The sequence below is a fragment of the Rhinopithecus roxellana genome, chromosome 4 (genome assembly GCF_007565055.1).
Source record: "Rhinopithecus roxellana isolate Shanxi Qingling chromosome 4, ASM756505v1, whole genome shotgun sequence".
Taxonomy (NCBI): domain Eukaryota; kingdom Metazoa; phylum Chordata; class Mammalia; order Primates; family Cercopithecidae; genus Rhinopithecus; species Rhinopithecus roxellana.
Window position 1 is genome coordinate 65,457,518 of NC_044552.1, and position 23,508 is coordinate 65,481,025.

General features: G+C 45.5%; 1 protein-coding gene across 4 annotated transcripts; it reads left to right on the forward strand.

Annotated features, from left to right (window-relative positions):
• Positions 1 to 4,365: 4,365 nt before the first annotated feature.
• BTN2A1 (butyrophilin subfamily 2 member A1) lies at positions 4,366 to 20,133 on the forward strand. Of its 4 annotated transcripts, none has more exons than XM_030928458.1 (8): positions 4,366 to 4,656; positions 5,120 to 5,234; positions 5,994 to 6,341; positions 9,752 to 10,033; positions 11,694 to 11,915; positions 12,460 to 12,480; positions 12,576 to 12,602; positions 18,342 to 20,133. In XM_030928458.1, the coding sequence occupies exons 2-8, from the start codon at positions 5,135 to 5,137 to the stop codon at positions 18,380 to 18,382; spliced, it is 1,041 nt and encodes a 346-aa protein (XP_030784318.1). In that variant the 5' UTR covers positions 4,366 to 4,656; positions 5,120 to 5,134; the 3' UTR covers positions 18,383 to 20,133. The 4 variants fall into 4 exon arrangements, with proteins under 4 accessions (XP_030784318.1, XP_010362776.1, XP_010362772.1 ...); XM_010364474.2 differs by lacking the exon at positions 18,342 to 20,133 and adding an exon at positions 14,230 to 14,591 and having other exon boundaries at positions 4,370 to 4,656; XM_010364464.2 differs by lacking the exon at positions 18,342 to 20,133 and adding an exon at positions 14,449 to 16,175 and having other exon boundaries at positions 4,402 to 4,656.
• Positions 20,134 to 23,508: the final 3,375 nt, after the last annotated feature.

Consider the following 23,508-nt stretch of genomic DNA (forward strand, 5'->3'; position numbering starts at 1 on the left):
CTCACTGTACTCACCACAGTCTCAGTTTACCTCACTGCAGCATTTTCACAAAACCCTTATTGGATGTATTTTCTTTGTTCTACTCCCAGTCTGGAGTACAGTGGCACAATCTCAGCTCACTGCAACCTCTGCCTCCCAGGTTCAAGTGATTCTCCTGCCTCAGTCTCCCAAGTAGCTGGGACTACAGGTGCGTGCAACCCACACCCAGCTAATTTTCTGTATTTTTAGTACAGACAGGAGTTCCCCATGTTGTCCAGGATGGTCTCGATCTCCTGACCTCGTGATCCACCCACCTCAGCCTCCCAAAGTGCTAGGATTACAGGCATGAGCCACCGCGCCTGGCCTCAGAAATTCATAAACTTAAAGCAAAACAAATGTATTATCTCACTGTTCTGTAGGTGAGAAGTCCCACAGGGATCTCACCAGGCTAGAATCAAGGTGTCTGCAGGCTGGATTCCTTTCTGCAGTCTCTAAGGAAGAATCTGTTTCCTTGCTTATTCAGACTGTTGTCCGAATCAGATCCTTTCATTTATAGGACTGAGGTCCCAGTTGTTTCCTGGTTTTTACCCATTTCTAGGGCTGCCACATTCTGGCTCCTAGCTCCCTTCCTCCATCTTCAAAGCAGCAACAGTGCATTGAGGCTCATCTCCTAGGTCTTTTTCTCCATTATATCTCTCTGATTCTTTTTACCTCCACCTTCTTTTTTTACTTCATTTTTTTTTTTCTTCTTTGACAAGGACTCGCTCTGTCACCCAGACTGAAGTGCAGTGGCGTGATCTCGGCTCACCACATACTTTGTCCCCTGGGCTCAAGCAATTCACCCACCTTAGCTTCCCAAGTAGCTGGGACCACAGGCCCACATCACTGTGCCTGGGTGTTTTTGTGTAGAGACAGGGTCTCGCCGTGTTGCCCAGGCTGGTCTCAAATTCCTGAGCTCAAGCAATCTACCCACCTTGGTCTCCCAAAGTGCTGGGATTATAGGCATGAGCCACTGTGCTTAGTCTGCCTTTTACTTTTAAAGACTCCTATGATTAAACTGAGATCACCCAGACAATTTAGAATAATCTATTTTAAGGTCCATAACCTTAATTCTGTGTAAAATTCATTTTACCGTGTTATACATTCTTTTCATAACTTTTGTAGTGGATATAGCTCCAAGGGTGGGTGGGGGGAGCACTATTCAGCTCATCACACTGATTTGGGAAGTGATCCCAGGAAACACAAGTGCAGAAATAAATTGAGAAATGAAAGAAAGCCACTTACATGAGAAATGGGATAAACGGTTCACTCATGAGTCAGTTACCATGTGGATAACTTGGCTCAATCCCTTTTAGGACTCTGTAAGAAACCATATGAAATGTGTGATACAGCTCAGAATCTTCCTAAGGACTACAGGGCCTGAGACTTTATCTCCACTTCCCATCCTCCTTTGCTTGAATTGGTTGAAGGTTGGCCTGGGAGTGTTAATTCTAATGCACTTTAAGATTGAGCCATGTAACTGCAGAAAAGCGACTATCACGGGTGTGATAAAGCTCACAGGCAAAGGAGAAGGGAGATACTCACTGGAGGTGGGGAGGTTGTCATCCTTGCAGAAAACTGTGCCTCAGCTATTGGCAAACTGTGATAGGCCAAGAGAATATGGGATGGGACATCAACAGCGCCTGTTCTAAGGGCTCTGCCTCTGAGAATATAGTGAATGCCTTTCAAGGTCCCTCTGCCCTCCCTGTACCACATTTAGCATTAGTGACCTCTTCTCTTCCAATACATGTCCATATCACATGGCCCTGCAGCCTCACCACATGGACTGGGTCTGGGATGAACACATGACCCAGGCTAGGCCAGAGGACCAAGTGACATATGACCAGTTACACCTGTAACAGATGTGCATGGGAGCTGTGGGAAGAACTGTTCCATTCATGGTGTGGACTAAATGATGGTGGATTGCAGAGAGAACACCAAAGCCGATGAGCAGAGAGAAGGCTACAAGATGGAAAGCATTTAGGCAAATTTCTTGTGTTTGGTTCTTTTAGAAGCTCAGTATCATTTCTTCTCTTTGAAAAAAATTGTTCTTTTGAGGCAAGGTAAATGTGCTCATTAATATTGCTATAGTCCTGATATTCAGAAGCTTACGCAACTATTATAATATGTTCAGTGATTCTGTGGGTCAGGAATCTAGAATTTGAACAGGGCAGAGTAGGAATGGATTTTTTGTGTGCCAAGATGTCTAGGCCTCCCCTGGGAGTACTCCATAGCTGGAGATGACACACCCATATTACCTTCAAAGATGGTAGTTTATTGCAAAGCAAAAGGGAATCAGTGCTCACCCTGTGTCCTGGTTCTTCCAGGGTTGGCAGGTCCATAAAGAACCTTGCTGAAGTAACCCTTCCTGTCTCTATCCCTCCCACTACAGAGCATTATTAGGTTAGGTTGTTACTATCTAACTGGGCACACCCCACTAGAACTTGATTTCTTTCTGAGCTACCACATCTTCAACTGATCCTCTTTCCTCTCAGAACACACGTTTCCCTCTGGCTCAGATCAACTTTGGCAGAGGCTGAGGCCTGGCTTAGCTGGATGCTTCTGGCAAAAGGGCTGCTTCAAAGCCCTGGGCCTTATTTCTTCAGGTAAAAAAATATAAAGTCAGATCTCATCCTGGCTGACCATGCTCTTAGACCCCTGCATCATTCTCTTCTGCCTCTTCTCAACAGCTGCCCAGTCCTGTTTGGAATGTTCTAATACTGATGTATTTACCCTCATGAGCCACTCAACCCAGAATCTTATTTGAATGATAATCCAGAAACATCAGGTGATGTGTGAGACTACTGTATGAGAAAGAGAAAATTTAAGGGTCAGTTCAATGGAAAAAACAGTTCTCCAAGCTTTCTTTAGCTTATTCTCATCAAAGAGCTTTCTCTGCAGAAGGAACCTACTGGTTCCTCCTTCCCAGTCCTAGAAATCCTGACCTAGAGTGGCTTAATCCTACTAGCACCTCTCTCGCGCACTCTGGTGCCAAATGACTCCAGGAACTGGGCCATAATGTGGTGGGAATGACCTTACACTGAGCATGTCACACATGCATTGAACAACAGCTGAAAGCAGAGCTTAGAGCTTAGAGCTGGGCCCTGTAAGATGAGAGGAATCACATCCTGCAGAAGTCTGTCCTGAGAAGCAGGTACTTCCGTCACAGCAAAGACATAGTGCATACCTGAGTAACAATAATACAAGACAGGACATGGGAACAGCAAAAGATTTAGGTGTCAGAAGAGGCTGAGAACACTTCAGACAGGAACATTCAGAGTTATTTTTGGAGAAAGTAGTCACGAAGCCTGGGCAGGATTTCAAGGGGCAGAGATGGAGCAAACAATTCAAGTGAAAGGCATGGCGTGGGAAAAGGAGTGCTGGCCACAGGGAGGGCAATGTTGTGATGTAAGGCCACTGTGGAGCCATTGCTAGCGTATTAACTGCACAGTTTTGAATTGAATCAGAAGGGAATTGGAGGCCTCCAGACTAAGCATTTAGACACTTGAGGGGAATACTGACAACTGGGCCTCGGGAAGATTATTCTGGAAGATATCTTTACAATTACAAATTGGAGCCTTTGGGAGAGGGATGATGTTGACGGGAGGATGGTATGTGTGCTGGTGTGTGTGTTTGTGTGTGGCTCTTGGACCCAACCTGACCACTTACTATCTAGAAGGTGAAGGACAACTAGAAAGTTTTGCTCAATTCCATCTTCTGCCGCCACCAGAATGCCACTTCCCTGAAGGAAAGGGTTTTTGATCCTCACTCAGGATTCTCAGCACCTCTTATCCAATAGCTTTGGAACGAATGACAAGGCCTTCATAACAGCCACTGCAACCGCTGTCTCCTTTCCTTTGCTACCCCTCCCCCTCCAGCCATGCCTGCTTCCCCCAAGCCCTCCCCTGCTCCAGGCCCAGCCTCCAAAGCCAGCGACTTGAACAAGAGTCCTCTGGCTTTGGAAAGAGGGTGGCTTATGTTTTCCTCCTCATGTTTCCTCCCCAGCAAAATTGCCCTCTGCATAGAGAGGCCTCCCCTCGCGGACACCAGCAAAGCCACCGACCTCGGTGACAAACCCAAGGGAATCTCCCCAAGGAATCTTGAGGGGGGGGGGGAGAGAGAGAGAGAGAGAGAGAGAGAGAGAGAGAGAGAGAGAGAGAGAGAGAGAGAGAGAGAGAGAGAGAGAGAGAGAGAGAGAGAGAGAGAGAGAGAGAGAGAGAGAGAGAGAGAGAGTGTGTGTCTTGCTTTCGAACAAAGAAAAAGGAAATAAAAAGGCCCGATAATCTCGAAAGGTTATTTGCTGCTTGAAATTTTTGATTCCGTGTATTCTACCTAGTAACTGCTGAGAAATAAGGCTCAACAGCATTGGCTGGTTCACTCACACCCGGCCAATCCTGGACTCTAAACTCTTTAGGGAAATCTTGAGGCTGTGGAAGCCCAGTGGTCCAGATCTCGGTTCCTGCATCTCCAGACATGGCGACCTAGGGGAAGGGGAAGAACAATTTTTTCTCCTCTTTTGGGACGGTTTGTGTCAGGTAGTGCCTGTGCCCCTGGGCAGCTTGGAGAGAAGAGGGGCGACTGGAAAATCGTCATTTGAGAACCAGAGGAGAAAAGAAAACGCAACGTTAATTCTAGAAGGTATGAAAGGGAAGGAAGGCGCTACAGCTCCGGGGTGGGCACAGTAGGTGTGGGAAGTGGAATCTGCTGTGGACACGAGACGGGATTCTGGGAGAGGGGAAGGCCACCGGTGGGGGGTCGCGGCCTCGCCTGGCTTTACCTCAGGCTGCCCGGCCTGGGTCTCGGGGAGGGGGAAGTGAAGGGAGGAGGGTGTGATAGAATCCAGCGACAACTGAAGAAACCGGGCTCTGGCCAGAGAAGTGAGCCGAGAAGGGCGAAAAAGGGCCCATTTGTCTTTGCATTGATGGCTTACTTCATGGAATGTTTAAGGAATCCCTCTCTCGGGAGATACCTGAGCCTTCGGATGCAGGAGACTCCATGAAGTTGGGGCACTGATGAGACCTACTTGAGTAACGGGAGAGGTTGGGCCCGACCAGCACTGAGGTGCCAAGACTCCTAGGCTGATTCTGCTCTGTAACCCTAGGCCTCCCGTCCCTGCATGCCCTGGGTGCTCATGGAACCAGCTGCTGCCCTGCACTTCTCCCTGCCAGCCTCCCTCATCCTCCTCCTCCTTCTCCGACTGTGTGCACTGGTCTCAGGTAGCGATGTGTCCCACTTGCTGCTGTCACCTATCAGAAAGGAACATCAACCCTGTAGTCTGCAAAGGGAAAGAAAGAAAGGATTGTGGAGTTGCTGGCTTATCCTTTCATTCTGATCATGTTCACTGAATTTATACCAGCACTGTCCAAAAGAAATACAGCGAGGCACAAAGGCCAAGTGCATGTACAGTTGAAAATTTTCAAAAAAGAATTAAATTTTACTTTTTATTTTAAAAAGTAAAAAGAAACATGAAATAAATCTGTATACTATGTTGTGTTTCGTCCCAAATAATCAAATATGAATATTTAAATACTTAATACACCATATTACCAATAAGATAGTCAATATTTTGAAATTTTAAATCTTCACAATCCTGTGTATATTTTATACTTAGAGCTCATATCAGTTGGAAATAGCTAGTGGGTAGGTGCTCTATTGCACGGCTCAAGTTTACACTACACTCAGGCACAGCGCTAGATTGGGGAATGGAGGAAAAACCCCTCAAGGGCACAGGGTGGACAGAGGGTGCTCAGGGCGGGCTCCCCAGGGTTTCCTTCATGAATCAGAAGCACGTTTTATAGTTACTGCTCCCAGGGGTGCTGTTGACACCCACAACTACTGGTCCCCAGATTTCTCAGCCCAAAGAGACCATATGGCCATGGAAAAAATATGTTTGTCCCTGGAATATCTGCTTCCTTTCTTGCCTTAGAGATGTGATGGCTGGTGTCTTTGTCTGACTCTACCTCTTTGTTGAACAGCCCAGTTTATTGTGGTAGGGCCCACTGATCCCATCCTGACCACGGTTGGAGAAAACACTACGTTACGCTGCCATCTGTCACCCGAGAAAAATGCTGAGGACATGGAGGTGCGGTGGTTCCGGTCTCAGTTCTTCCCTGCAGTGTTTGTGTATAAGGGTGGGAGAGAGAGAACAGAGGAGCAGATGGAGGAGTACCGAGGAAGAACCACCTTTGTGAGCAAAGACATCAGCAGGGGCAGCGTGGCCCTGGTCATACACAACATCACAGCCCAGGAGAACGGCACCTACCGCTGTTACTTCCAAGAAGGCAGGTCCTACGATGAGGCCATCCTGCACCTCGTGGTGGCAGGTGCGTTGCTTCATTTTGCTTTGTTGCTTTGGCACAGTGTGACTCTGGGGAAAGTATGTCTCCTAACCTCAGGCCCATTGCAGACCAGCAAATTTTTGTCTGGAATCCCCTTTCCACAGGGAGATACCACAGGGAAACTCTTCCTGTGGAAACGGAATTCCAGGGAAAACTCCTTCCTCCTGCATAAGGGCTGCACGAGTGGGTTTGCCCTGCTAAGGCAATGGCTTCACTTCTTGAGAAGCACACATAGAATTCAGCTGAGGCTGTGAGCAGGGGAAAATGGTCAGTCTCGGAAGAGAAGTCTTATGCCTGTCTTAGCATTGAGCTGTGTACTTCTTTTTTTTTTTTTTTTTTTTCTTTTTTGAAACAGAGTCTTGCTCTATTGCACCCTTGCTGGCACGATCTCATCTCACTGCAACCTCTGCCTCCCAGGTTGCACTTCTGAGAGTGAGAGGAGACACTGTCAATAATTGTTCCAAGACAACTGGAATAAACAACGATTACCCAGAGAACTGCAACATATCAAATCTTATTTCTTGATAAATATTAACCTTGAATTCTTCTTTCCCAAAATGCTGATTGCAGAGAGATTGACTGATTGTAAATAGATGGTTTCATTAAAGCAAGACAAAATACAGAAGCAAAATTATATATAGTTCCTGCTAACTCCATAGAGAAAGACTACAAAGTTCACTGGGAGGTAATAGGGAAGCCTTCAACATAAAAATGCATTCAAACTGAGATTTCTAGGAGTTTGTTAAAATGACATTAAGTGATTAGTTCAGTTTGGGGTTAGTGTATTATGCTTTAAAATGTATATTTGGGCTGGGCCCTGTAGCTCACACCTGTAATAAGAGCACTTTGGGAGGCAGAGGCAGGTGGATTTCTTGAGGCCAGGATTTCGAGACCAGCCTGGCCAACATGGTGCAACCCCATGTCTACTAAAAATACAAAGACATTAGCCAGGCTTTGTGGAGTGTGCCTGTAATCTCAACTTCTTGGGAGCCTGAGGCATGAGAATTGCTTGAACCCAGGAGGCAGAGGTTGCAGGGAGACGAGATCTTACCACATCACTCCAGCCTGGGCGACAGAGCAAGACTCTGTATCAAAAATTAAACAACAACAACAAACAGATATGTTTGAGGACTGAAAAAGCCTTTTGGGTGCAGGATAATCTGTGGTGGCATTTCATTCCATCAGACCAGAGGATGTGAGGACTAAGGAATTGGGTCCTTCCCTGGGGGCCTCAAATCGTAACAGGTAGGAGACCCCATCTTTGCTACACACAAAGGCAACCTTGCATCTGATTAAAACAGAATATCATGGAGGGAGGGTTTCTTGACATTGCATCCTCACTGTGTTCATAACACCACTCCAGGGTTGACCAGTTATGGTTTCTGTGTGGCAGGAATCTGCCATTCTTTGCCTGTAAAACTGACACTGGCTTGGCCTTCCCTACTCTGAATTGGGTTGCGTAGGACTTTTTGTTGGTTTGTTTACTGTATTCTCTTTGTTAGGTTGGTTGGTGGCTGATTTTGCCCTTAGATCTATTTTGTCATGCTTCCTATATTGAACCTCATGGAATGTTTTGAAGAACTTTGTTTTCCAATTTGCTGAGTTATTTTAATTCTTATTCTACTGAGCCTTTAAATGTACAAGTAGTTTTTTCTCTTGATAAAAATTAAAGTGATCCTGGGCCCGGTGCAGTGACTCATGCCTGGAACCCTAGCACTTTGGGAGGCCAAGGCGGGTGGGTCACCTGAGGTCAGGAGCTCGAGACCAGCCTGGCCAACATGGTGAAACCTCTTCTCTACTAAAACTACAAAAATTATCCAGCCGTGCTGGCACATGTCTGTAGTCCCAGCTACTTGGGAGGCTGAGGCTAGAGAATCACTTGAACTCCAGTGGCCTAGGTTGCAGTGAGCCAGGGTCCTACCATTTCACTGTAGCCTGGGCTACAGAGCAAGACTTTGTCTAAAAAAAAAATTAAAGTAAGCCTGGGCAACATGGCAAAAATCCAGTCTCTACAAAAAGATACCAAAAAAATAGCTGGGCATAGTGACACATACCTTTAGTCTCAGCTACTTGGGAGGCTGAGGTGGGAGGATCACCTGAGCCTCAGAAGTTGAGGATGCAGTGAGCTATGATCATGCCTCTGCACTGCAGCCGAGGTGATAGAGTCAGACCGTGTCAAAAACAATTTTTTTATTATTAAATTGAGCCAACACACCAGACTTAAGTTATTGGTTTCATTTCTTGTCTTTGGTAAAATTCTTTGGCAGACTTTACAAAAGAATTACTCAGAAGAAGTTTAGATGGTCACACATGGCTGAAAGGTCTCCCAGGACCACGCTTTTGCAGCTCTTTCATACCCAGTCTTCACTCTTATGGAAGATTCATTTAAAGATGGATTGTAGTTAGGGTGAGTCTAGTTTCTTAGAATTTTTGGTGATGATCTCTGATATTGAAAAGGTAGTATGGTTATCTTAGTCCCTGAATCATCCAGATCTTTGTAATAAGTTGATGTTCTCAAAGTACTATAAGAAAACCACCCAGCCTGGGCAACATGTTAGCCAAGAATGGTGGAACATGCCTGTAATCCTAGCTACTTGGGAGACTGAAGCGGGAGGATCTCTTGAGCCCAGGAGTACAAGGCACAGCGAGCTATGATTTTGCCACTGTGCTCCAACCTGGACAACAGAGCTCAAACCCTGTCTCTAAAAAAGAAAAGCAATACTGCCTAATGGATGGAGCCTCTGGGAGGTAAACAGTGTGAATTAGGATTAGAGTTGGCTTTGCGGGCTAGATCTGTCAAGTCTCCTAAAAACCATCACCTCCTATGGGTGGTAGAGAGCAGTGGTTATGTGAAGTTCTGAATTAGACAGAAGGGTCAGTGTCTTTGATTCAAAAGGTTTCTTAGGATTCTGCCCGCCTGGCAGACTTTTGTCCTTCTCGTTATTATTCTAGAGCTTCTGGAAGCTAAGGTCTACTGAGAAGTCGTCCCAGAAGCAGAAAGTGAAATCCAAAACCTGCCTGTTTGAAGTTGGAGTCGACACACCCACCTTGAAGTGAGAAAATTAGTCTGGCAGGATAAATTGAACAAGCATTTATAGCAGACAGATAGATGTTTGGTGCTGTGATGGGGTCTGTACATGGACCACAAAGAAAAGGGTACAATAGGATCCTTTCCTCTTAGAGAGCTCACAGTTTATGTGGCCCATTGGTCTCCTGGTGTTCTCTAACATCAACGTTCTTTCTTCCTTATCCTCCTCCTTTTTTTCCTCCTTCCTATTTCTTGCTTCCTACCTCTTTTTCACCTTTACTTTCTAGATTCACAGAAGAGATGCAATAGGCACAGAAGAGATGCAAAAGGCACTGACTTTTGTCTGAACTCTGGTATCTCTCCACAGGACTGGGCTCTAAGCCCCTCATTGAAATGAGGGGCCACGAGGACGGAGGCATCCGGCTGGAGTGCATATCTAGAGGGTGGTACCCAAAGCCCCTCACAGTGTGGAGGGACCCCTACGGTAGGGTTGTGCCTGCCCTGAAGGAGGTCTTCACCCCTGACGCAGATGGCCTCTTCATGGTCACCACAGCTGCGATCATCAGAGATAAGTCGATGAGGAACATGTCCTGCTCTATCAATGACACCCTGCTCGGCCAGAAGAAAGAAAGTGTCATTTTTATTCCAGGTTAGTTCTCTACTCTCTGAGACTCGTCGGGTGCATGGGGATCCTCAGCACACAGATGGAACCCAGAGTAGGGATGGGGGCAGCAGTGTGGGTGGAATGGTCCTGGGCCCTGAGGACCAGGAGTCTGCAGCTGAGCTGAGGCCTCTCTGCTTCTCAAAAGGAGAATCAAAGAGTCCCAAAACTCAGGAGTAGGAGCCTCTTCTCTGAGGCTGAACCTGGTTTGTTGTTGTTGCTGTTGTTGTATTTCCCCCTGATAAGGTCCTCACGCTGCAGCAACTTTTTTTTTTTTTTGAAGACCAGTCCTCACTCTGTCACACAGGCTAGTGTGCAGTGGCACAGTCTTGGCTCACTGCAACCTCTGCCTCCCGGGTTCAAGAATTCTCATACCTCAGCCTCCTGAAGGCTAGGAGTATAGGCACGCGCCACCACACCTGACTAATTTTTGTATTTTTAGTAGAGATGGGGATTTCGCCTTGTTGACCAGGCTGGTCTCGAACTCCTGACCTCAAGTGATCCACCCTCCTCAGCCTTCCAAAGTGCTGGGATTACAGGCGTGAGCCACCATACCCGGCCAGCAATTTTTAGACATTGAAAACAACCATAACACATGGAGGGTTTGTGGATAAGTGACTCTCTACACTTGGTGTTGCTGTATGCTGCAGCCATCCCTTCCTGCGCAGGGGATTTTCCACAGGACAGAGCTGCAGAAATTCCCTATTGACACACACTCATAATTCATTCAACAGATGGTCAAGAAGCATATCATATGTTTAAGACACTGTTCTAGAAACCAAGGGTAAATCATTAAACAAATTACATCAAGAACTCTTCCCTCAAAAAGTGATTAAATAATTAGTTGACCATATATTCTATCAGGCGGTGATGAACATCTATAGGAAACATTAAGCAAGGAAGGAATAAAGAGGCAGTGTGAGACATTGCAATTCTTAACAGAATGGTCAGGGAAGACTTCGCTGTAGAGTTGGAAATTGAGCCATCCCGTCTGATGGCAAGGAATCATCAGATGCTTAAGGACTGAGCAACCAGCTACAGGAAAAGCATATGCAAAGGACCTGGGAAAGGAGCATCCCTGGCAGTTTCCAGGACCCCCAGAAGGCGATGCTGGTGTGGCAGAAATGGAGTGAGTGCAGGAAGTGAGAGGAGATGAATTCACAGAGACAATGAAAACACATTCTACATGGCATCATAAGCCACAAACAGTCTTTGGTTTTTAGGACGAGTGACGTGGAAAGCACTGGAAGGTTTTGAGCTAAGAATTAACATTGTCACACTTGGGCTGGTCTGTTGAGAGTAGACTACAGAAGGTAAGGGCAGAATAAGAAGGAGGGCACTGCAGTATTCCAGGCGTGAGTGATGGTAGCTTGAGGCAGGATTGTGGCTGTGCTGACTCAGCATGGCGGGTTAGCTTTATTCACCCTGACCCTTCCCATGGTGACTGGTATGCTACCTCTGGGCCTTGAGGCCTAGCCACTGAGGTGTCAGCCAGGTCTGAGCCAGCATCACTTTCTCCATCTGAGTTTTCTGAGGGAGAAAGCAACAGAGCAGGTGGCTGAGGAGCCCTTCAGCTGTGCTCCTAAGGGCACTCTTACCCCAGATGTTCTGTTTCAAACTAAGTGGACATTTATGGCTGCCTTTTCAGAATCCTTTATGCCCAGCGTGTCTCCCTGTGTGGTGGCCCTGCCTATCATTGTGGTTTTTCTGATGATAATCATTGCCGTATGCATCTACTGGATCAACAGACTCCAAAAGGAAAAAAAGATTCTGTCAGGGGAAAAGGAGTTTGAACTGGAAACAAGAGAAACTGCTGTAAAGGAACTGGAGAAGGAACGTGTGCAAAAAGAGAAAGAACTTCAAGTAAAAGGTAAAAAAGGCTGAGTATGGTGGCTAATGGCTTGAATCCCAGCATTGTAGGAGGCTGAGGCAGGCAGATCACTTGAGCCCTGGATTTTGAGACCAGCCTGGGCAATAAAGTGAGACCCCATTTAATTCAAAAAAAAAAAAAAGGTAGAAGAGTAGGAGGACAGTTCAGCACCATAGAAAAGACACAACTCTCCCAGGTACCAGCATATGGAAGAGAGAGGAAATGCACAGCAGCAGCAAGGACTTGGAACTCTGATGTCCTTGGAATGAATCTCTCAGAGCTTTTGTTCTTTCACTCTGCCCACCTTGCATCCATTCATCTGGCTACATGAAGTACTAAATGGTTGAGCAAAAGCAAGTATAACAATGTACCGACACTACCCAGCCACCTGATCACATATCATTTCTGGTTTCTGACAGTGCCCTAGGCATGAGGCAAGGGAGATGTTGCTGTTCATAGAAAGGACGGTTCCTGCATTGTTTACTATAAACCCAACTTCTTTTAGTTCTTCTGTCGAAGACATGATTTTCTGTTTGTTTTTCAGAGCAACTTCAAGAAGAATTGCGTAAGTTTAGCCTTTCCTGAACTACTCCATATACAATTTGAGTTCTGCTTAGTTAGCAACATCTCATGACATTCGCCTCTGTCTGTCCCTTGCAGGATGGAGAAGAACAGTCTTACATGCTGGTGAGTGCCTCTGATGTTCCCTTAGATCTCAAATTTCTCCCACTAGCCAGCTAACAGGACTCCTTAGAGGAGATGAGCAAGGGGACCAGGGCTAGGCAGGGACAGCAGGGAGCTGGGGTCAGTTCATCAACAGTGTCCCAGCAATGATGCTTCATGGCTCTTCTGTCAGGGAATCCCGGCAGCTCTCAATCCACCCTATGGTTTACATCCCAGGATCCTTTCTCTTTTGGAATAATTTAATGCGTGATTACCAGAGGTGTCCGATATATAGTAGCCTTCCTAAGAGTTACATTTCAGGAGTTGTTGCTCTTTGATCCTGGATAAATTTGAAAATAGACAATGCTGTCCTAGCAGCTTATATCCTGGGGATGGTGTAGACTGTGCTAAGTTGAAGACCCATGTGGGGAAGAGGCCATGAGGGTCCCTAGTAAGCCTGACCTAAGGGTGTACCAATACGTGGCCAGAAATGCCTTTCTGCTCCTAAGAGAACACTGATACTTCGTGTACAGACTGCCGGGGGAGGGGGTTCGGGTGAGTGGAAGAGCACAGAACCCAATTGCCCACTCCCAGTGAGCACTTTTCATCTTGTGATTCATCCCCTCTGCCTGTAAGCACCACAGAATCCAGGCTTTACCAGATACTATAGCACATGGACCTTTCCTCTTTAGGTGAATTTCAGAATTGCCACTGTCAGTGTGGAACAAAATAGCAAATTGTCACAGCCAGACTTATTAACTTGGGGAATGGAGGAAATCATTTTAACACAATAGAAAGGTAGACTGAATAAAATTAAATACAGATGGGAGAGGCCTGCAGAATGCCCAGTGTCCGGAGCATTTCTTATACCTACGGAAGTGATACCTGAAGACATCAGACCCACACTGTTGAAGCAAAACTGGATGGGAATAGTTCCTCCCCACATTGGCCTACAGACCCCTCAGGCAGCAGGTTTTCTTTTGGGGACATTTATTCTCCTTTATTTTTTGAAGGGTGCCCTTGTCAGTCATTTAAGTCAGTTGTGATCTGGTAAAAGGAACACATAGGACCAATGAAGAGACCCTTTACCCTCCGGGATAGTGTGAAGGGAAACATTCACCTTACCTGATCCACTGGGGAGAGGAGGAGCAGGACATAAAGCCTCTGTGCTGGTTTGAGCCAAGTTGGAAAGTTTCTAACTAAAGAAAATCCAGAGATCATAGGTCTTTGTTTTGAGTTTTTTTGTTTGTTTGTTTGTTTTTCTTTTGAGATGGTGTCTCGCTCTGTCACCCAGGTTGGAGTGCCAAGGCACAATCTGGACTCACTGCAACCTCTGCCTCCTGGGTTCAAGCAATTCTCGTGCCTCAGCCTCCTGAGTAGCTGGGATTACAGGCGTGCACCACCATGCCTGGCTAATTTTTGTATTTTTAGTAGAGATGGGGTTTCACCATGTTGTCCAGGCTGGTCCTGAACTGACATCAGGTGATCCACCTGCCTCGGCCTCCCAAAGTTCTGGGATTACAGGCGTGAGTCACCGTGCCCAGCCAGAGATCCTATGTCTTGAATAGAAAAGGGAACACATCTTAGAATGCTGAGAGAAAGTAAGAATGATTAATTTTGCCTCATTTGCTAAACTGTCTGGATTTCTTAGAGCTCCAATTCTTCTCAAACTGAGGGAACTGCTGGAGAGATAGAAGGGCAGCTTCAGTAATTCTCAGTGTGTGAGCTGCCTAGGATCAGAGAGCCTTCATGGAAGTGGCCACTAGATGGGGATCCCCCACAGACATCTGAGACCTCTCTGGGAATAAGGAACCACACAATCCCCAGGGTTTGTGAGACCCCAGGCCTAAACTTGAGACTTCCTCTGCAGTCGATGTGGTCCTGGATCCAGACACCGCTCATCCTGATCTCTTGCTGTCAGAGGACCGGAGAAGTGTGAAAAGGTGCCCCCTCAGGCACCTAGGGGAGAGCGTGCCTGACAACCCAGAGAGATTCGACAGTGAGCCTTGTGTTCTGGGCCGGGAGAGCTTTGCTTCAGGGAAACATTACTGGGAGGTGGAGGTGGAAAACGTAATTGAGTGGACTGTGGGGGTCTGCAGAGACAGTGTTGAGAGGAAAGGGGAGGTCCTGCTGCTTCCTCAGAATGGCTTCTGGACCTTGGACATGCATAAAGGGCAATACCGGGCCCTGTCCTCCCCTAAGAGGATTCTCCCTTTGAAGGAGTCCCTTTGCCGTGTGGGCGTCTTCCTGGACTATGAAGCTGGAGATGTCTCCTTCTACAATATGAGGGACAGATCGCACATCTACACATGTCCCCGTTCAGCCTTTTCCGTGCCTATGAGGCCCTTCTTCAGGATAGGGTCTGATGACAGCCCCATCTTCATCTGTCCCGCACTCATAGGAGCCAGTGGGGTCACAGTGCCTGAAGAGGGCCTGACACTTCTCAGAGTGGGGACCAATCAGAGCCTGTAGAATCAATTCCCTGGTCTCACAGCCATGCAGATAAGCCCTGGTCATCTCAGCAGCCACTGCACAATGTTGTTGGTGGAAGACACGCCCTCCTCCCCTCTGGTCACGTCCCCAGTGGAAGACACGCCCTTCTCCCCTCTGGTCACGTAAGAGAACAGCTTCCAGCTGCCTCTTTCACACCCACTCCAGCCCTCAGCCCCAGTTTTCTCCTCCTCACTAGGCTGTGGCTTTAGTAGTTCCTTTGGTTGTAACTATGGGACGGGATCCAGGCATAGGGAACTAGTTGTTTCATAGCTCCCAGCCAAGAAAAAAGTGTGAGAAGTTGATGGGCAGCAAACCTGCTGTTTAACATCAGGGTGACCACATTGAGTCCAGTATGCCAGTTGGCACCAGATGATATGGACTTGGAATGAGGCCAACAGGGTTCATCAGGATGTAAGAGGAGAGAGGAATCCACAGGACCACCAGAGAGGAGAGGGAACCAGATCTGCAGGTCAGAGATAGAGGAAGTGGAACCAGAGAGCTGGGAGGGATCAAGGTTGTAAGGGTGGCTAAGTCCCACCATAACATCTAAGGGAACCTAGGAAATGATGGCTCATTTCCACCCAACCCCAGGATTTCCACAGCACACAGCCACAGGCCTGGACCTGGGACAAAGATGAATGAAGAACATGGATGCATGTGGATGTGGTTTGGCTCAGGTGTCTCTGCAGTTGGCAAGTAGTCACTACTCAGTCCCTGAGTGTGGTTGAAGTTTGAGGTCCTGGCTGAGCCGAGGATTAATGGACCAGGTCTACCTCAGCATTCAGGTTCAATGGGGACACCAGTGGCTTCAAACTTCCTGGTCTCGTGATGTCTTTAGACACCTTACAAATGATGGAGGATTCCAAAGAGTTTTTGTTTATTTGAGTTAATATTTGTTGGTATTTAAGGCATTAGAGAATGAAACTAAGAAATGTTGTAATTTATTACCTTTACAACAGTTATTTATATTATATACATTTACAACATTTATTAATTTATATTAAAGTAGCATGAATAAGCACACTATAGGTTAATATATGTAGAATGTTTGTGAAAAAATAAGTATGGTATCCAAAGCAAAATAAATTTTATTGAGAAGTGTGGCATTGATTAACTTTTTCCAAATCTAATATGTGGCTTAAAAGAATATGACTGGATTCTCATATCTGCCTTTATACTCACTCTGTTGAGATATCATAGACTATATAGGCTCAAAAAAACTTTATCCTAGTGACAGAATGAGATTAAAAACCACAAACTGTGTTTTATTATTAATATGAAAATAAGATTATTAACCTTGCAGGCCCCTTAAAACAGTTTTGGCCAACTAAGTGAGACCTTGTCTCTACCAAAAACAAACAAACAAAAAATTAGGTGTGGTAGCGCACACCTGTAGTCCTTGCTTCAGGAGACTAAAATGGAGGATTGCTTGAGCCAGGAGTTGGAGTTTGCAGTGAGCTGTGATCCTGCCATTGCACTCCAGCCTCAGCAACAGAGGGAGACTCTGTCTCAAAAAAAAACAAAAAACGCGTCAGGCACAGTGGCTCACGCCTGTAATCCCAGCACTTTGGGAAGCCGAGGCAGGTAGATCACCTGAGGTCAGGAGTTCAAGACCAGCCTGGTCAACATGGCAAAACCCCGTCTCACTAAAAATACAAAAATTAGCCAGGCGTGGTGGTGGTCGCCTATAATCCCAGCTACTTGGGAGGCTGAGACAGAATCCTCGAACCCCAGTGGGGTGGAGGTTGCAGTGAGCCAAGATTGCGCTACTTCACTCCAGCCTGGGTGAAAGAGTGAAACTCACGTCTCAAACAAAGGTGGGGGGACAAAAACGTATGTCAGAGACCCCTCACCCCACCCCAGGAATCCTCAAACCATATTTGAGAGTTGGGATAGAGGATTTGGGAAATAAATCAATGTGATGGTTAATTTTAGGTGTCACCTTGACTGGGTTAAGGAATACCTAGACAACTGATGGAGCATTATTTCTGGACGTATCTCTGAGGGTGTTTCTAGGGGAGACTGGTATGTGAGTCAGTGAACTGAGTGGAAAAGATCTGCCATTAATATCTTTGGGCACATTCCAATCAGCTGTGGGCCCAACAGAGCAAAAGGCAGAGGAAAGGTGATCTCTCTCTCTCTCTCTCTCTCTCTCTCTCTCTCTCTCTCTCTGGAACACTCTTCTCTTGCTCTTCAATATCACAACTCCAGAGTCTCCAGCCTCTGGTCTTTGAGACTTACACCAGTGGCCCTGAGGTGGCAGAGTGAGAATCTGTCAAAAAAGAAAAGAGGGTAGGAAGGAAGGTAGGAGGGAGGGAGGGAGGGAGGAAGGAAGAAAAGTAACTGGAAAGATGGAGTTGTGAATTTCTGAGACGGGGAAATGGAGAGACAAGGAGCAAGATGGGGGTGGTGCAGAACCAAAGGTTCAGTTGTGGATACATTAAGGTTGAGGAGCCTATTAGAGATGCACATGGAGATGCAGAGTAGTCCATTGAATAACCAAGAGTCCAGGTGAGACCTCAAGCCTGGAGATAGAAATTCCATACTCAACTTTCCTGTATGTTTGAAGAGTTTCATGATAAACTGTAGTGGGTAGAGGGAAGAATTGCATTTTGTTACTAATAACAGAGTCCTGAATACCATTGGCTTTGACAAAATGAGGACCGCTTTTTGTGTCAATAAATATGGATGGTGGCCATCAAGGGCTGATCTGAGAGCTTGAAATGTCATACATGCCCCAGCTTAGTTCTGTCTTTATTTTCTTCTGTCTTAGCATGTGGCTTGCATCTTCAGTGTTGCCTCATGGTCACAAAAGGGCTGCCCAGCTCCAAAGTCCATATTCTACATAAGAGGAAGTAGAACATAGGGGTAGTGTAAGGGTCTACCAGCTGTTTTAGCCTCCCCTTAGATAATCTCTCTGATAAACAAAACGTCCACCCTCAAGTAATTGGCTCAAACCTAGTCCCTTGGCCTCCCATCTACAAATGAGATGGACACCTTGCAATAAGAAAATGGGATCTTATTACTGAGAAAAGTGGATCTGGTATTGAGCAAGCAGCCAGCCAACTCTACCAAGAGCCTCAATTCAAACTGTTGTAGTATCATTTTCTATCAGTCAAGATTTCAGCTAAGTCCTAGGGGTTTTAATTACTTTAAGTGTCTGTTTTATGTCATAAACAAATGATAGGCCTTTATATTTTATTTGTGACCCAACTAAAGTTGCAAGTGCTAGTGATGTAGGATTTTTCTTCTTTATCACTTTGCAAGCAGGGGACCTCTGGCCAGCAACACCCCACCCAAACCTTGCTTGATTACACTGGCATGCCCCAGCTCACCTGTGTTATAGCGTGTACCCACGTTCGGCAGTTCCTGAGCTCTTGTGCCATACCCAAGAAGAATGAGGATACACTAGACATTGAAGGGTGAGGAGCGATGAGAAGAATTTTATCAAGCGACTGAATAGCACTCAGCAGAGAGGGGATGCTGGCACCCCTACCCGAAGGCGGGAAAGTTCCCCCTGTGTGGCTGGGTCCAGACCTGTTTTATGGACTCATAATGGGAAGTGTGTGCTGATTGGTTTGTGAGTATGCAAAAAAGGTTAAAGTGAAGACACCACTCAAAGGTGGCCACAACGGTGTAAAAAACCAATTAGGAAAGGGTGGGTATATGGAAAGTAGTTGAAGGGTGGGGACCAATCAGAGGAAAGTGCACCAAACATGAAGACAAGTTCTCAACAAGTTCTCAATCTGGGCTGAGGATTTACCTTGTAGTTTGGCTTTCAGGCTTTAAACTGTCTTCAGCTGGGAGGTGGGGTTTCACCAGGGACCCATTGCTACCTGCCTTTGCATCTGACTGCCTCCTGTCTGCTATCACTAGGTCCCAAGGTTTGTAGCAAGGACCCCTTACAAAGACATCCCCCACAGTCTACCCAAAGGTTAACCTCAGAACGTATTTCATTGTCAGAGTGAGAAACAAATACACGTGAAAATGCAGTATGGCACAAATAAGGAGCAAGAGGTGAAGAAAGGCTCAGTCACACCCATTTTGTGAAAAATATAAAATATGCAGTTACTGACAGCACTAACTCTGGATACCAGAAAATTCTATAATTCAGTAATGGATCTGAGACCTGAATTTTGGAGGTACTAAAATAGATGTAATAGATCTAGTTTTCATTCTGTTCATACTTTCATTTTTGGCTCTGTGATAAAAGATGATAATATAAAAAAAAAAAAAGGATGATAATATCCTCTATGTAACAATTACATGCAAGGGGATGTCTGCAAACTGCCACAGTATCATTCTTAAAATCATTTCATGTTTCCACTCAGTTCTCCTGATATTTCTGTTACGATATAAAAGACAGCTGAATGTGAAGAAGCACTGATTTTACACATAACACACACATTAATGATTCAAATAGGTAAACACAGAGAGCTGCACACACTTTGAGAGGTAGGGCTGAAATTTTTCATCAATGTGTACAATTCAATATAGTTTCAGTTTTCATTCTAACCTTCCCCAGTGGCTTCTGCCCAGCAACTGATGAGAAATGGTAACTCTGAGCCAATCAAAACACAAATTCCTACAAAGAGGATTGTCTTACTGTTTCTCAGATCGAGTGTACAGCACATGCTTTCTTTTCCTTTATTCTGGATCAGAGAATCTTAACTAAAGCAGAAATAATTGTGTTAAATTAAACTAAATTTGGTATGAGATATACCTACATTTAGCCTGAGGGATGGCGCCTTACTTGAGCCCTTAAATAATGAACTGCAACCTAACTTAGTATGTAAACTAACTGAAAGCTTAAGGCACAGGAGTATACTTTTGTAACAAATAGCTGAGTCTCAGCCAATCCTAGTAGCCGAACTTCAGTCGGCTCCAGTCAACCCTGCAGCCAGTGATCAGACTATGTTCAAATAAGGCCAACTCTGAGCTGTAACCAATTAAGCTGTTTCTGTATGTCACTTCCCTTGTGGAATGGAGCTCACTGAACCTCTCTGATGGCTTCCTGATCATTCTGATGGTTTGCAAATTGTTCTTTGTTCAAATTAAACTGCTAAATTTAATTTGTCTAAAGTTTTTATTAACAACAGAGAACTATTGATTACCTTTTTTCTGTGGGCTATGATTTTCAGATAGGAATATTAAGGAGTAAGTGGGGAAAATTGCTTAGAGCCAGGGCTACAAGGCCTGGAAGAAGAGGGACTAAAAAGCTGAGAGGGGAACTGGCACAGAGAAGGGGGTGAGGATGGAGAGGGTAGAATGCATAGGGTAAGGAACTGAAGAGGCTGAGATTTGGCTGAAGAGGGACAACCTGAATGGAGAAACCTTCCAACTGCATGTTCTTAGGAACTAATTATGATCAGAAAGGAGCAAAGACTCTTTTTTTTTTTTTTTCGTCAGACAGAGTCTCACTGTCGCCCAGGCTGGAGTGCAGTGGCACAATCTCGGCTCACTTCAATGTCCACCTCCTCAGCCAAGCAATTATCTTGCCTCTACCTCCGGAGTAGCTGGGATTACAGGCATACGCCACCACACCTGGCTAATTTGCTGTATTTTTAATAGAGACGGGGTTTCACCATGTTGGCCAGGCTGGTCCTGAACTCCTGACCTCAAGTGATCCGCCCACCTTGGCCTCCCAAAGTGCTGTGATTACAGGTATGAGCCACTGCCCCCAGCCAGGAGAGGAAAAGACTCCTAAAATATCTCCTGGTTATGTTTAGGAATGTATTCCAAAAGGTTCTAAAAAGAGATGTGCCTTAAAGATTGATATGTATATTGTAAATTTTCAACTCCCCCAACATCCCCCCAACAGCCTGTCAGCGCCCTGCCCAGGTAACCAAGTACATCAGTGCAACAGGGCCAGTTGCTGCCTTCTTTCCCTTGCCTAACTGTGACTTCCCATCTTTTGATCTTTCTTCCTCTAGTTCACTTCCTTTGTCACTAACTCTGCCACCCACACCCACTTGCCTTAATCACCTTAACAGTAAATGCTGAATTATTATAAACAAAAGGAGTCTGTCTTTTTAGTGCATGGGTCCCCAAGTATGTATATATGAATATGCAACGAACTCCATGATACTAAGCTTCACTTAAGGATTTCTCCTACAAGGACTCAGTTGTCATATTTGGGGCATTTCGTTTTCGTTTTGTGAATGTTTAACCAAACTAATGGAGAAACTGTTGGTACAATGAGCTCGAAAAATGTACAGGATCAGCGGGGCGTAGTGGCTCACGCCTGTAATTTCAGCACTTTGAGAGGCTGAGGTGGGAGGATCACTTGAGCCCAAAAGTTCTAGACCAGCCTGGGAAACATAGTGAGACTTCATCTCTGAAAAATCCTACAGCAGTGCTCTGTTTCTTAGAAGCAAAATAGTCCTGTAACCACTAACACTCACCAATGGTCAGACTTTTTGTTTCTGTCTTTCTCTCCAGTTGAAGTGACTCTCGACCCAAACACAGCCCACCCTCACCTCTTTCTTTATTAGGATTCAAATCTGTTTGACTGGAAGATTCATGTCAGAAACTGCCTGAAAAACAAGAGAGATGTGACTCCTGGCCCTGTGTGCTAGGCCTGGAAGCCTTCACCTCAGAGAGACATTACTAGGAGGTGGAGGTGGGAGATAGGATATAATGGTTGGCTGGAGTCTGTAGGAAGAATGTGATGAAGAAAATTCTCCTTGCTCCTAAGAATGGAATCTGGGCTGTGGAGTCATCTGTAAATGGGTACTGGGCCCTCTCTCCACTCAGGACCCTTCTATTCTTGTCAGAGCCCAGCTCCCAGGTTGAGATTTTCCTGGACTGTGAAGCAGGAGGCATCTCCTTCTACAATATGAATGACAGAACCCCTTATCTATGCTTTCCCCAAAGGCTCTTTCTCTGGCCCCCTTCTGCCTTTATTCTTCTTGTGGTCATGTGATAAAAAGCCCCTGACCACCCACCCAATTGTTGATGGACTTTCAGGAGGTCAGTCTTGTGAAGCCTGGGGCCTAAGGAGATTGTGTTATCCAGAATTTAGAAAATTCTGCCTCCAGAAATACAAATATGCTCTTTTCTAAACAAGTGACAACACAACGTAGCCACGGGCTCCCTTAAGCAGCCACCTCATGTCAACTGATAGTCTTTGCTCTGTAACCTCTCTGCTCCGAAGTCCATTTCCTCTCTTGAGGCTTCAGCTGTTACTGTCAGACCCTCAGTTACTTCTGATGAGCAGGGATTAGGCTTGAGAAAATGGAGATACATCTAGATTGGCATATTATGGGGGACTTCTTAATGTGCTTTTATTGCTGCTGTATCTCTGAAAACAGGTTTTGGCAGTTTGGAAATAAGTCTGAGGACATATAAAGGATTGAGACTGAGTGACTTAGGAGTGTGAGAGGAATATCTTGGTGTTGAGAACAGGGTTGATGTGGAGGAGTATTCTCTGTGTTATGCACGTAAAAAGAAAAAAAGGAAAAAAAAAATCATTACGGGGAAAGGAAGCATTCCAAACTGAAGTCCAAGAAAGGTACACAGAGGAAACACAGAAACAGTTGTGTTAGCAGAAGATGACATGAAACCCAGCTGACAGTGAAATTAGGAAGTCACCTTGGAATTTCAAGAACTTGCATTCTCAAGTTTTTGGTTCTATGTCCAACAGAGCAGCAAAATCCAGGACTTCTTTTGAGTCTCCATATCTGACTAACAGAAAGACAAGGGGTTGGGAGATGCAGGGATGAGAAGGAGCTCAGGAGTAACAGTGTTGAAGAGATTCTGAGCAAAACTCCACAGTGATCTGTGTAATTTATGTCCAACCCTGATCCCTCCATCTTCTGCCTGTCCAACCCTTGCTCAGATCTCAATCTAACCTCACTTCATTGTATCCAAGAAGTTCTCTGGTCTTCTCTTCCCCTGTGAATTTAGCAACCCTCCATTTTAGAGGCATTTTCAGGAATTTTTTGCAATGCATCATCACTATGAGAGCTCAGTTTCCTGCGCCCTAGGCCAATTTAGCCTAACATCCCTGTGCTACACCACTCCGACAGACATGCTATCAAATTAGTCACCATCTTTCACACAACCCATCCCCAACCCACCCTTCACATATACAAAACCTCTTCTACCTACAGATTGTGTTTCTGTAATAGGAATTAGCTCATGTGCTTTTTGTTAATCCTGGAGTTATGACAGCATTATAATGTCAGTGTTCCTTTTACTCATACTCAATTTTCTCCCAAATTAATGTTTTATGCCATTGAGGAAGAGTTATTTGAGTACAAAATACACCAATAGCTGAGCTCAGCAAACCTCAGAGAAATGCGCTAGCATATCTAATGCCTTTTAGCCCCATGGTTTTCCTTTTGGCTTAAAAGAAACACAAGACCATAGCTTTGTAGATCACATTTTGTACAAAGATGACAACTTCTCCACCTTTAGCCTGTTGTCACAATGT